The 15,372-nt window shown below is 41.9% G+C and overlaps 1 protein-coding gene across 1 annotated transcript in view; it reads right to left on the reverse strand.

The window, feature by feature from the left end:
• Positions 1-4,374: 4,374 nt before the first annotated feature.
• Positions 4,375-15,372, reverse strand: part of LOC134814365 (titin-like) — a 31,612-nt gene continuing 20,614 nt past the window's right edge. Inside the window, exons 27-31 of the mRNA XM_063822463.1 lie at positions 15,280-15,368; positions 5,169-5,286; positions 4,911-4,982; positions 4,601-4,732; positions 4,375-4,382 (exon numbers count right to left, since the gene is read on the reverse strand). Of these exons, the coding sequence (XP_063678533.1) occupies positions 4,375-4,382; positions 4,601-4,732; positions 4,911-4,982; positions 5,169-5,286; positions 15,280-15,368 (419 nt within the window). The remainder of the gene's footprint in view (positions 4,383-4,600; positions 4,733-4,910; positions 4,983-5,168; positions 5,287-15,279; positions 15,369-15,372) is intronic.

Raw genomic sequence — 15,372 nt, forward strand, 5'->3', positions numbered from 1 at the left:
TTCTCCCCTCCTCAGTCCTCCTCCTACTCCTCATCCTCGTCCTCAGTCCTCCTCATCAGTCCTCAACAGTCCTCCTCCTCCCCAGTCCTCCTCCTCCTGAGTCCTCGTCCTGGGTCCTCGTCCTGGGTCCTCGTCCTAGGTCCTCGTCCTGGGTCCTCCTCTTCATCCTCCTCCTCTTCCTCCTCAGTCTTCAGTCCTCCTCAGTCCTCCTCCTCATCCTTCTCCTCAGTCCTTCATCCTCCTCAGTCCTCCTCCTGCTCCTCCTCCTCTTCCCTCTCGGTCATCCTCCTCAGCCATCCTCCTCAGTCCTCCTCAGTCCTCCTCAGTCCTCCTCAGTCCTCCTCCTCCTGGGTCCTCCTCCTCCTCTTCATCCTCCTCCTCTTCCTCCTCGGTCCTCAGTCCTCCTCCTCAGTCCTCCTCCTCATCCTTCTCATCAGTATTCCTCCTCCTCAGTCCTCTCCCAGTCCCCCTCCTTCTCCTCCTCCTATTCAGTCCTCCTCCTCCTCCTCCTCAGTTCTCCTCAGTCCTCCTTCTCATTTCTCCTAAGTCCTCCTCCTGAGTCCTCCTCCTCCTCTTCCTCCTGAGTCCTCCTCCTCCTCCCTCTCAGTCATCCTCCTCAGCCATCCCCCTCAGCCATCCTCCTCAGCCATCCTCCTCAGCCATCCTCCTCAGTACTCCTCAGTCTTCCACCGTTCGGTACCCTATATTTTCAAAACGGACAAAAAATAGAGCGGACAAAAACGGACAAAAATGGACAAAAACGGACAAAAATGGAAATAACATTTAGATGCTTCCTCCTCCTACTCTTCCTCCTCCTCCTCCTGGGTCTTCCTGATCTTCCTCAGTCCTCTTCCTTCTCCCCTCCTCAGTCCTCCTCCTACTCCTCCTCCTCGTCCTCAGTCCTCCTCATCAGTCCTCAACAGTCCTCCTCCTCCCCAGTCCTCCTCCTCCTCCTCCTGAGTCCTCCTTCTGGGTCCTCCTCCTCCTCTTCCTCCTCAGTCCTCCTCAGTCCTCCTCAGTCCTCCTCCTCATCCTTCTCCTCAGTCCTCCATCCTCCTCCTCAGTCCCCCTCCTCCTCCTATTCAGTCCTCCTCCTCCTCCCCCTCCCCCTCAGTCCTCCTCCTTCTCAGTCCTCCTTAGTCCTCCTCCTCGTCCTCCTGAGTCCTCCTCCTCCTCCTCCTCCTCTTCCCTCTCAGTCATCATCCTCAGCCATCCTCCTCAGTCCTCCTGGGTCCTCCTCCTGGGTCCTTCTCCTCCTGAGTCCTCCTCCTCCTCTTCCTCCTCGGTCCTCAGTCCTCCTCGGTCCTCAGTCCTCCTCCTCAGTCCTCCTCATCCTTCTCATCAGTCCTCCTCCTCCTCAGTCCTCTCCCAGTCCCCCTCCTTCTCCTCCTCCTATTCAGTCCTCCTCCTCCTCCTCCTCCTCAGTTCTCCTCAGTCCTCCTTCTCATTTCTCCTAAGTCCTCCTCCTGAGTCCTCCTCCTCCTCTTACTCCTGAGTCCTCCTCCTGAGTCCTCCTCCTCCACCCTCTCAGTCATCCTCCTCAGCCATCCTCCTCAGCCATCCTCCTCAGTACTCCTCAGTCCTCCTCCTTCTCAGTCATCGTCAGTCCTCCTCGTCAGTCCTCGTCAGTCCTCCTGGGGGGGGTACCAATGGCATAAAATGGCATAAATGGCATACGTTTTATGGCATAAATGGAAATTTTGATTGGCCAATTCTCCATTTATGCCATGAATTTAGGTCTTCATATTTGACTTTAAATTCGCAAATTATTATTAGTACTTGAATAAGAGACATGTTTCATGCTTTATAACGCTTGGAATGATCGTTAAAGATTCATATGACAAATAAAGAAAATAGAAATGTATTATATCAAAAATGGCATAAATGGCATACGTTTTATGGCATAAATGGAAATTTTTATTGGCCAATTCTCCATTATGCCATTTATGCCATTGGTACCCCCCCGTCCTCCTCCTCCTCCTGGGTCCTCCTCCTCCTGGGTCCTCCTCCTGGGTCTTCCCGATCCTCCCCAGTCCTCTTCCTCCTCCCCTCGTCAGTCCTCCTCCACCGTTCGGTACCCTATATTTTCAAAACGGACAAAAAATAGAGCGGACAAAAACGGACAAAAATGGACAAAAACGGACAAAAATGGAAAAACATTTAGATGCTTCCTCCTCCTACTCTTCCTCCTCCTCCTCCTGGGTCTTCCTGATCTTCCTCAGTCCTCTTCCTCCTCCCCTCCTCAGTCCTCCTCCTACTCCTCATCCTCGTCCTCAGTCCTCCTCATCAGTCCTCAACAGTCCTCCTCCTCCCCAGTCCTCCTCCTCCTGAGTCCTCGTCCTGGGTCCTCCTCTTCATCCTCCTCCTCTTCCTCCTCAGTCCCCAGTCCTCCTATGTCCTCCTCAGTCCTCCTCCTCATCCTTCTCCTCAGTCCTTCATCCTCCTCCTCAGTCCTCCCCTAGTCCCCCTCATCCTCCTCCTATTCAGTCCTCCTCCTCCTCCTCCTCCTCCTCCTCCTCCTCCTCCTCCTCCTCCTCAGTCCTCCTCCTTCTCAGTCCTCCTTAGTCCTCCTCCTTCTCCTCCTGAGTCCTCCTCCTGCTCCTCCTCCTCTCCCCTCTCGGTCATCCTCCTCAGCCATCCTCCTCAGCCATCCTCCTCAGCCATCCTCCTCAGTACTCCTCAGTCTTCCACCGTTCGGTACCCTATATTTTCAAAACGGACAAAAAATAGAGCGGACAAAAACGGACAAAAATGGACAAAAACGGACAAAAATGGAAATAACATTTAGATGCTTCCTCCTCCTACTCTTCCTCCTCCTCCTCCTGGGTCTTCCTGATCTTCCTCAGTCCTCCTCCTCATCCTTCTCATCAGTCCTCCTCCTCCTCAGTACTCTCCCAGTCCCCCTCCTTCTCCTCCTATTCAGTCCTCCTCCTCCTCCTCAGTTCTCCTCAGTCCTCCTGAGTCCTCCTCCTCCTCTTCCTGATCCTCCTGAGTCCTCCTCCTCCTCCCTCTCAGTCATCCTCCTCAGCCATCCTCCTCAGCCATCCTCCTCAGCCATCCTCCTCAGCCATCCTCCTCAGTACTCCTCAGTCTTCCACCGTTCGGTACCCTATATTTTCAAAACGGACAAAAAATAGAGCGGACAAAACGGACAAAAATGGACAAAAACGGACAAAAATGGAAATAACATTTAGATGCTTCCTCCTCCTACTCTTCCTCCTCCTCCTCCTGGGTCTTCCTGATCTTCCTCAGTCCTCCTCCTACTCCTCCTCCTCGTCCTCAGTCCTCCTCATCAGTCCTCAACAGTCCTCCTCCTCCCCAGTCCTCCTCCTCCTCCTGAGTCCTCCTTCTGGGTCCTCCTCCTCCTCCTAGGTCCTCCTTCTCCTCCTCAGTCCTTCTCCTCCTCCTCCTCAGTCCTCTTCCTCCTCTTCCTCCTCCTCCTCCCTCTCAGTCATCCTCCTCAGCCATCCTCCTCAGGCCTCAGCCATCCTCCTCAGTCCTCCTCCTTCTCAGTCCTCTTCAGTCCTCCTCCTGAGTCCTCCTCCTCCTCAGTCATCCTCCTCAGTTCTCCTCCTCCTCCACCTAGGTCCTCCTTCTGGGAAAAATTCTCAAAATGTTTGTCCGCTAATGTCCACCAATGTCCGTTAATGTCCACCAATGTCCGTCCGAGTCCGCCAATGTCCGTCCGGGTCTGCAAATGTCCGTCCGAGTCCGCCAATGTCCGTCCGAGTCCGCCAATGTCCGTCCGAGTCCGCCAATGTCCGTCCGTGTCCGCCAATGTCCCAAAAAACACGTCCGTTGTCTCATAAAATCCAAAAAGGACAGGACATAGGCGGACATAGACGGACATGACACCCCCCCCCCATAAAGTCACCATTTTCATGTTAAATAAGTTTGTAACTAACTGTGAATGAAAGAAAGCATTTTTATCCCATTTACATCAACAGCCAATATCACAAAAAAAAAACAAATTGTTGATGTCAAAGTGGTTAACTTGGTGAACAATGTAATAATTTAAACTCTGGATTTTCACACTTAATATTATCAGTGATTGTAAGATGATAATAGTGGCCAACAAATTTTTTATCTAGCTACTGTAGCTAAAAAAATCATCCAACATGAACTGGTGCAACACGGTCAATCACATAACAATTTTGGGGCCAGGGGGGCCTGGTATATCGAGGTACCTTGCGATTTTGCTTGCTCGTCTAGTTAGCTCGCTTTTTTGTATAGCCCGGATTATGAAAACTCCTCGGCGGAACACAGTGACTGAGGATGGCCATGGGGTCACGTTTGCGCATGAGTTTTTACTTGTCTTGCTGTGAATTACGCATAGCCAGGTACTAAAATTATGCACGAGGATATTAGTAACAGCTACCAACCTGATGTTTTTGTATTTATAATAAATCATTAATTTAGGATCCAATCGTTATATTCATTATTCAATATTCAATATTTACCAGGCCTTTTCTAACGCTCCAGTTTCACGGGGAAACAACTTGAACCGTATCCGGCCATAAGAAACAAAACCACAAAATATGTCCAAACAAGGTAAAGTAACACTAAAGGTGTACTATAAACATTAACTAAGGTTACGTACCTGAGATGAAGGAGGGGTGAGCTCTGTACATTTCCAGATTTCCGCTAGTTCCCAGACCAGCTGATATGGTACAGGACATGGTGAAGGCGGCGTCTGCCCCAACTTTAGTGTAGGTCGGTACCACGCTGAACCCTGGAGTGTTGCAAATTTAGTGAAAATTATTATACTGCTGACTCTTGCTGTTGCATTATTGTCAATGTAAAGTCACAAGTTTCTATTTTCACGAACAGATCAATATGTCATGATTTAGGATGAAACAACCAGTAGATATTGAATCTGGTTCGTGATATGACGTGTTAGTGTTACATACCTTTGATTGCTAGAGTGGTCACGGTTCCAGAAACGGTCGCTGTTCCGTAGTCCGCGACACACGTGTAGGAACCTGGAAAGCGAGGTTTTGAAGCTCTAAATAAATATAAGTTTAATTGGAGAACACCATTCACCTCAATTGATTTAAATTACCACAACTAATTACTTCAATTAATTACTTCAATAAATTACTTCAATTTTGTTATTAAACATTACATTACATGGTCCACTAATAAATATTGTAACAGTTAATAATCACCTGCGTCACTAGTTTGGGGAGATACTATTTTGAGGTAGTGGTTAGGTGCGGAAGAGGATTTTTCGTAACCAGAGTTAGCTGTAGTGTCCACAAGGATGTTGTCTTTAGACCACGTGATCTGATGAAAAGATAGGCTTAGCACGTGATAAGATAAACACGTGATAGGCTTAGCACGTGATAAGATGAGCACGTGATAAGATAAACACGTGATAATATACACATTAAACACGTGATAAGATAAGCACGTGATAAGATAAGCACGTGATAAGATAAGCACGTGATAAGATAAGCACGTGATAAGATAAGCACGTGATAAGATAAGCACGTGATAAGATAAGCACGTGATAAGATAAGCACGTGATAAGATAAGCACGTGATAAGATAAGCACGTGATAAGTTGAACACGTGATAAGATAAGCACGTGATAAGATCTAAGATGGCAAGTACGTACGGTACGTACCTTTAAAAATAGCTGTACGGTACGTACTTTTAAACTTGGGCTGAAAGGTACAATGCTTGCAATTGCAAAAAGATGCACAAAAACCACGTTCACACGACAACTTTCATGGAAGCTGAATTCGCTCATCGCTGCATTTCAATTTATACCATTAGATTTAGAGCCGTTGTACAAGAATGTTCCAGAAGCAAGAAGGGTTGGACCATGTGACATTGGATTTGGCGCTTTGAATTATGTTGGTTGAAAAAGTTGGCAGATGTTGTTTACGCGATTTTTAGCGCATCCTCATTAATGTGTGAAACTAACTTTAGAGACTACGAATATCTTATTATATGAATATCTTATTATATGAATTGTTATACCTTCTGTATAACAAGTTTTAACTTCTTAACTTTAAGCTTAACCACGCTCTCCTATAGTTCAACTGATTAACAGAAGATCACTTTAACAACGAAGTAATACAGCCGTCAACTCAGTGGCTGATTACTAACACAGTCAACGCGTCCACGACTAGGAGCAGGACACATCGCCTGGACACCGGACACCACTCTTATCCCAGCACATCTGCACCATGCAACGTGACGTCACAGCAACATCGCAATACGTGTCTAAGCAGACTTCAGCAAGGAGGGTCACTTCGATTCTAGCACGGGAGATTTGCCACGGACTTTACTGAGTTACTGAATAGACTCTTTACTCCCATCTTTATCGTCTTGATATTATACTAATTGTCAACGTTACTTTTATTCGTATTTTATCCAACTGTTTTAATTGTTCAACGTTAGACAGGACCTAAAACTAATAGCCTATAAACGGGTAATTTATAATAAGTGGAGCCTGATCCAAAAAAGAACAACTGATCCAGAGGAGAACAAGTAGACATGTCTAAGGAACAACTTCTTCAACAACTCAAAACCATCATCGACGAAGCAGGTGAGAACGCTACTCTTATTAAACAAGAGGCTGTAGATTTATTAGATTTACAAGCACAGATTACTCAAACTGCAGCCCAAACCAACGGTGCTCAGCCAGGTTTAACAGAGGCACTAGCAAGATTAAAAATTTCACAATCAACGAAAATGCCCAAATTTGTCAAAACAGACAACTTCTCAAGATATTGTGAACGATTCCAAGAATACGTTTACATAGCAAAAATCAACGATCCAAACCTTAACATGTTTTTTCTACAAAATTTGGACGATGAAACTTATTCACAATTAAGAAATGTAGAACTTACCAACGAACAAAAAGTTAATGCTCAACTTTTCTGTCCAATTTACAAGCGAGCAATCTACGCGGACATGTCCATCTCACTCAAAAACGAAGTGATGGAATGTCGTCAAAAAGTTGACGAAAACATTGCGGATTACGCATTTCGTCTCAGAGAAAAAGCAATGATTGCATATCCTAACACGCAAGATGCTGAAGAAAATTGTCTAATAGCATTCCTACGGGGAGTTAAAGATCCTCAAATGAGGAGAAAACTTAATGAAGCATCATCTTTATCAACGTTCAAAAATGCAATAACCCTAGCAAAACGCTTAGAAAAAGTCAACGAAATGCTCAACGAGGAACCGGAGGTAAATTCGATTCTTAAAGAGTCAACTTACTCGTTCAAACCGGAAAGAGAAAAACCTGATTATCCACGAAATGAGTCTTATAATATTCAACGATATAGTAAATCGGAGTCTCCCAATAGAGCCTCAAACTCCGATTATCATCAACAGAGAGACAGATCTTCGTCAAGAGACCACAATAGATCTCGACCCAGAGATAGGGATAGCAATCAAGGAAATCAACGAAGTGACAACTATGACAGATCTCGTAGGAGATCGTCGTCACGTGACTCCAGTAGATATAGGTCTAATACTACTGGTCGATTCAACGATAGACGAGGTAGATCCAGGACTCCGGAATATAAAAGGTATAATTATCGCAGTGATTATAATAACAACGATAATTACAGACGAAATAACCGTTATGGAAACAATTTCCATCGTAACGTAACTTGTTATAACTGTAAACAACAAGGTCATATTCAACGAAACTGTTCTTATAATACAGTAAATCATTTTGTAAGTCAACGTCCACCAATGCAAAATTGCGAACAGTTCCAACAATATGGAAGGAATTTCCCTCCGTCTAATCCTGATACACAACAACATGTCTCTAGGAGTAATCAGATTCCAACTGACCAATCAACGATACAAAATCACAACGGTTTAAACTAAAAAGGGGTTGTGAATTCTCTCATTTCAACGAAAATATTGCCTCTAATAACAATAGAAGTAACTATTTACAACCTCGATTAAACCCCTATAACCAAATTATTGTCAACGGATATTGTGAAAATACTATGTGCAACGTTTTAGTGGACACAGGTGCAACAATCAGCTTAGTGTCTAGTAGAATAATCTACTTAATGAATCTGGAACTTAACATCAATAAACTCATAGCAGGATTAGGTAAGAAGATCATCCCTATGAGAGGGGAGATAGTCCTGTCCCTCCAACTGGGTAAAGCTAGTCAACGACACATATTTGTAGTTAGTGATAATCTTGATTCTGAGATCTTGATGGGTATGGATCTCATGAAGAAATTCAACATGTGTATCAACGTACCACATAAATTGATTCAAATGCCCCATAACAACAACGTTACCTTCATTAACAAACCTGTTGCTATAAAATCTAGAATGAAAATAAGATGCAACAGAACCATTAAAATACCAGCTAAAACAGCTTGCTACGTCAACGGCAAGATCCCTGTTTGTAATACCACGACAAACTATGAGGGAATTATAGAACCTTACAAGAAATTAGCCGAATCAAATGGCATTTTTGTTACTGGGTCTATATCTTATTCTAACAAGAACTTAGTACCCATACACTGTATCAACCCAATGCCCTGGGAAGTAACAGTCTACAAAAATCAACTGTTGGCATTTATTGAACCATTTCAACCTTTTGGTTCAATTCAAGAAGCACATGTTATTAAGAAAGCTACTGATTTCTACGATGCTTCTATCAACGTTCCGAGACTATCAACAGCTGAACCCGTTGAAGTTACACGGGAAAAAGGAAAATGGGATAATCCCGAAAATTTAATCAAACAACTGAAAATTGACAAAATAGATGTTTCTGAAAATTACAGAAACGAGCTTAAGTCCTTAATAACGGAATTTAGTCACTGCTTTTCCAGAGACAAATTCGATCTAGGATGCGCTTCATTCTACGAAGCAAGGCTTACTCTCAAAAGAGACTTTACTCCTAAATGGGTACCAACGCGCCAAACATCTTATAAGATGCAACCATTTATGGATCAACAGATAGAGAACTTAGAAAAATCTGGTCAAATATCTAAATGCAGATTCTCTATATGGAATCTTCCTGTCTTCTTAGCAGTCAAACCAAATTCTAAATCAACGGCCAATCCTCACAGATTAACTCTCAGGTCATTAAGGATAATTACGAATTACCTCGTATTAACAACATCCTCGACAAAATGACAGAAGGTAAATTCTGGTCAAATTTTGATCTAACCTCCAGTTTTACTCAAATTGGTTTAGAGCAAAATTCACGCCACTTAACGGCATTCACATACAATCAACGACGCTATATGTTTAACAGAATGATCCAGGGTGCTATCAACTCATCTGCGGAATTTTCCCGCGCAATGGGACTCTTGTTCGAATCAACGCCTTTCTCGTCATTATGCTTCTTTATCGACGATTTGCTTATGGCATCTAACACTGAGAGAGAACACATCAAACGGCTAAGATTTATGTTTCAACGATTAGAATGGGGTAATCTCAAATGTAATCCCAATAAAACAAATCTCATGGCCAGAGAGGTCAATTTTGTCGGACACACTCTCAGTGAAAAAGGGTTACAAGTTTCGGACGACAAAATTCAAGCTATTAAAAAGCTGCCTCCTCCCATCAACGTTAAGTCTTTACAGAGCTTTCTAGGTATGTTAAACTATCACAGAAATCATATTCAACATTTCGCTCAAACTGCCGCTCCATTATACAACCTGCTGCAGAAAAACGCCCCATTTAACTGGGACGATTCTTGTCACGAAAGTTGGTCTAAACTTCGTACTGCTTTAATGACAGCTCCCATATTAGGTATTGTCGATTATACTGACAAATATCAATCATACATAGTAACTATCGACAGCAGCAAAGCTGGACATGGTGCTACGTTAACTCAGTGGGATGGTAATCAACGTAGAATAGTTGCTTATTTCAGTAAAAGCGTACCAAAGCATCAACAGAAATTGGGCGCTACTAAACTTGAAATGTTAGGATTGCTAGCCGCATTAAAACATTGGCGAATCCTCTTGCACGCAACGCCCTTTATAGTAAAAACAGATTGTGTTGCTCTGCTTTCATTACAATCTATTTTTCATAAGGAAAATTCTTATATGCAACGACGCTTAGCTATGCTTGCAGGTTTCACTTTTAAAATTCAACATATAAGTGGAAAAAGTGAAGAGATCAAAATAAGTGATTATCTTTCTCGTTGGGGACCGTTTGAAGTGAAGTCAACTAATGCTCAAACTCAAACCCGTAATACCAACGTCACTGCAAAAAGAAAAAAAAAAAATGCGTTTTTGACAATAAAATCAACGATTTTAATGCCAAAAATCTGGCAGGTGTAGTCTCACAAGGCACACAAACATCAGAAATCAGTAAAATCAATGACTCTGATATGCTCAATTATAATGAGGATAATATTTGTCAGACGAACAAATACGGCTTTGGCGACTCATGTGTGAGTTCAACTGATGAAGAATCATCAGAATCAGATGAGCTTGATTCAACCAAGCTGCACAACGTACTACTTCAAAGTATTGAAAAAGAAACAACGCCAATTACCTTAGATGACGTACGCAGTGAGTACTTCAACGACAAAATATTGCTTGAGGTTATTGATTGGGTAAAAATCAACAAAAAACCAATTAACATTGACTCTCGCAGCTCTCATTGTGAAACATTCCATTATTGGAAAAATTTCAATCAACTCACATTCAACAATGGAATATTGTACATCAATAGAATCAACGCTAATTCCAAGAAAACCACTAAAATTATTGTGTTACCTTACACATTAATAGAACGGGTACTCTACTCGTATCATAACACAATTTCAAATTGTCATCCTGGAGCTGAAAACTCCTATGAATTGTGCATCAAACGATTCTACTTTTACAAAATGCGTAAAGAATTTGAATTGTGGGTCAACGCATGCTTAGTGTGTAACAGAACCAAACAAGCACAAGCACTTCGAAGGGCACCTCTACGGCCTATAATTTATAACCACCCTTTTCAAGCTATTTCCATTGATCACTTGGAAGTATCTAAAACGCCTACTCCACGAGGCATAACAGCCCTATTAAATATCACTGATATGTTCACCGGTTATTTAGTTTGTATCCCAGTTAAGTCACAAAAGGCTGAAGTCACGATACAGAAAATTATTGAACATTGGATATTGCGATTTGGCATGTTTAACAACCTTCACCACGATTAAGGTGCAGGATTCACCAGTAAACTGTTTCAGGCCATTCTCAAAGTGTTTAACATTAAAGATAAGCCAGGCTCTAGTTTCAGTTCTAAAACTCAAGGCAAGATTGAAAGTATGAATCGACGACTGAACATTGCCTTTCGTTCAACTTTGTCTGATAAGGACTTTAAAAACTACGACTTGTACGCTAAGTACATTACCTTTGTGCTCAACGCGCTGAAATCCTCCAGAACAGGTCATTCGGCATATTACTTAGTCCACGGTCATGAGCTTATCATGCCTAGGGATCTGTTTATCAACGACAACAGATTAGAGAAACTCCAATCTGAAATGGATGTTTCTAAGGAGGAAAATTATGCTTACCAACTTTATAAGCAAGTCCGTGACGTAACCAGATCCGTCATAGCCAGCACTAAACAACGAGTCCAATATATGGCTACTCAGTATGACAAAAAAGTTAAGGGTCCATTCTTTGAAGAAGGGCAGTACTGTTTCCTACTTGTCAACGTACCAAAGCACAAATATAGTGAACGCTGGACCGGTCCTTACCTTATAACCCATAAAATTAACAATTGGAATTATATTATTCAAGTCAACGGAATAGAAAAAGTAGTAAATATCGAGAAATTAAAACACTACAAAATCTCTAAATATTCAAATATCGACGGTGAACTAGAGAAGAATTTATCAACAGGAAATTCTAACAATAAACCATCAACTTCAATTTCCAATCACAAACCTTCTGATCCCAAGGAGGACAGCGAAAGTGATGATGACATCATCATATCTATTGATATTCCATTATCAACGAACACTAAACTTGATACATATAACAGTTCAAGTCAAGCTATAAACAATAATGAAGGGAAGACAGATCAAAACACTGTCTCCAACCAATGTATCACTTCTACTGGTACTCCTATTATAAATGTCGATCAACAGGAGGTACAAATGCCTTCTCCTTCGAATAGTTTGGAACCCAGAGTTACACCTATTCCAGTAGGTGAGTTAAACAACGATAGTAGTGCAGTTTCAACGCCTGCTAGTTCTATCAACGAGTCAGAAAATGAAGATGATGACCAAGAAGCATTCTATGATGCTAGCACATCTTTGCTTGGTAATGAACAGCCAGACAATCAACCGAGTGGTAGTGGCAGGAATCTAACTCTGCCGGATATAGATAAACACGGGAAGAAAAAGGGTGTTAAAGTTCCCTTAGCTTCCAGAGAACTCAGCAGATCAGAAGTACAAGAAGATCTGACTGCGGATCACAGGTCTAATGCTCGTTATGGCTTAAGACCTAGGGTAACTGGGGTGAAGAAATATGGATTTAGTTCACCAGTTAAAACCCTAAAAAAGAAGATAACCAAAACGAAATCTTCTAAGAAGTGACGTAGGTTACTCACGAGTTTGACTTTATCAACGTGTCAATAACGCCTGACTCGAGTTAAAAGGCTCAACATTAAGTCAGATGGTTTTATCATACCTCACGTGCTTTAGGCACTTATAGTCTGCTTGTTAGTACTTCGTAGTCACTTGTTTGCTTTGCTCGAACTGAAGGTAACTTCAATTGTGATTTAGATTTTACTAGTACTAACTTGCTACTTCATTCAGCTATATGGATGTTAGTATTTTCGGTGTTACTAACATATTGTTACGGCAACTCTTATGGTAAATTTTGGGATCCGCGGGGTTCCTCTGAAGACTTGGTTATCACCTGGGTCTTAAAGCTGAATAAATTGGTATGATAACTTTGATGCAGGTTCACACTATGATTAGTGTTCTAAATTTTTGCCCGATTTTCTGCTAGCACAGTGCAGCACGCAGGAATAATATTTTAGGACTCCAAGCCGGGGAGGCTAAACGAACTTCCCCTAATGTTCAACGTAAACCGATTCGCACGGTTAATCTTACGGCATATTCAACGCCTTTTAATTTTATTTACTCAACCGAAATTTCCCAAGTATTCGGGAATATAGGTGAGATAACACTTCGCTAAACAGTCTTATCACCCCTGTTATCAACCAGTATCACTCCAACAGCTGGTCAACGAGTCTAACCATATTAACTTTGGGTGCATTGCATGGTTAATAATCTTACAAATCAACGTAAAAACACTTCAAGTGCAACGGTTATCGGCCGAATTTGTTGAGTTATCAAATCAACGTACAGATAAACGCAACACCAGTCATGAAACTACCCCATCCAACTCAAAGGGGGCTTCTACTTATCGAATTATCTTATCTCAACGAAGTGCTCTTCTACGCAACCTTCAGCTAACCTATGCATTACGAGTTTAACAATCACGTGAAGCCGGGGTCCTCCTTACCAACGAATTACGACTCACTTCACATTTCACTCGTTTTATGTCAACGTACTTTTACACACTAGTATAGCCACTTGCTTACTTTACTTCTTTTCTACGCAGTAATGTTATTTCACTTACACTTGCTTCTCATTAGCATTATTCAACTTATTATCACTTTCTATGTTACGATAATCTATTCTATCTGTTTAGAGTATGTCCGTATCAGACAGCATTATTGATAATGTTACACCTGATCTTTTAAATGTTGATTCAACGCCCAACTCTTTGGACTACTCTACCACAATTAACAGGGAGGTTAAAAATCTTGATATCTATATTACGGAGAACATTTTAACTGTTTCCAACGACATGATCAACGATTGTCAATTGAGCTTAACTCATTCAAACCTTAATCAACCTGATATTATCAACGATATTAGCATCACGCTAAACAATTCTGACTCAGAAATCCCATATCCAGGAAAAGTTGCCATTCCTAACAGGAGTCAAGTCAACGCACATTCTCATCAACGCCATATGAGCCCTGTCTGCCAGGGACAAAAGGAAATCGCGGCATGTACGGAATCGCGATTTTTCCCATTATTTGCGAAAAATTTTATGTATAGTTTAATATACCGCGAAATGTAATTCGCGGTATCGCGATTTTTGGCCAAAATTACCGCGAAATCCTTTTGTCCCTGCTGTCTGCTGGTTTAACATTCAGGATGACTAAGATACTCTACTCTACGTCCTTCTACTAGTATTCAACTGTACATGAATATGTACTAGTTACTTGAAGTACTCTTTTTCATTTCATCTTTCAATGTAAATCTTTTATCTTCTTCTTTCAACGTTTTGGTAGAGAGGATTTGTTATACCTTCTGTATAACAAGTTTAAACTTCTTCTTTCAACGTTTTGGTAGAGAGGATTTGTTATACCTTTTGTATAACAAGTTTTAACTTCTTAACTTTAAGCTTAACCACGCTCTCCTATAGTTCAACTGATTAACAGAAGATCACTTTAACAACGAAGTAATACAGCCGTCAACTCAGTGGCTGATTACTAACACAGTCAACGCGTCCACGACTAGGAGCAGGACACATCGCCTGGACACCGGACACCACTCTTATCCCAGCACATCTGCACCATGCAACGTGACGTCACAGCAACATCGCAATACGTGTCTAAGCAGACTTCAGCAAGGAGGGTCACTTCGATTCTAGCACGGGAGATTTGCCACGGACTTTACTGAGTTACTGAATAGACTCTTTACTCCCATCTTTATCGTCTTGATATTATACTAATTGTCAACGTTACTTTTATTCGTATTTTATCCAACTGTTTTAATTGTTCAACGTTAGACAGGACCTAAAACTAATAGCCTATAAACGGGTCATTTATAATAAGAAGCCTCAGCTTGCTGAAAAAAGAGTACTTATTTACTCCAATAAGCACATTATAATGTGATACTGATTTTATCTGTCACTGTCCATTTTTATCTCTCACTGTTAATTTACTATCTTAATAATTCATGTTCCTCTTCGACTAATACCTCAAATAAAATTATGATAATACTATTACTAAAGGAACATTGCAAGTACTCCACTAACTTTGAAAAAAGTTTCATTTTTTTCCCAAAAAAGTCTGTACCCTATAGGGCCTGTATGGTACGTACCTTTAAAAGTAGCTGTACCGTACGTACTTAAAGCCCTGTACCGTACGTACTTGCCATCTTAGGATAAGATAAACACGAGATAAGATAAACACGTGATAAGTTGAACTGAGGTTATTGATAACAATGAGTATGCACTAACCGAGGTGGGGGTATAAGAGAATGCACATGAGAGGGTTAGGGCAACTCCGTCATACCCGTTGGGGGTAGCTGTGGCGGCACCAGTGTTCGCTGG

This window comes from Bolinopsis microptera, chromosome 4, assembly GCF_026151205.1.
Source record: "Bolinopsis microptera isolate Bmic1 chromosome 4, MBARI_Bmic_1.0, whole genome shotgun sequence".
Taxonomy (NCBI): Eukaryota; Metazoa; Ctenophora; class Tentaculata; order Lobata; family Bolinopsidae; genus Bolinopsis; species Bolinopsis microptera.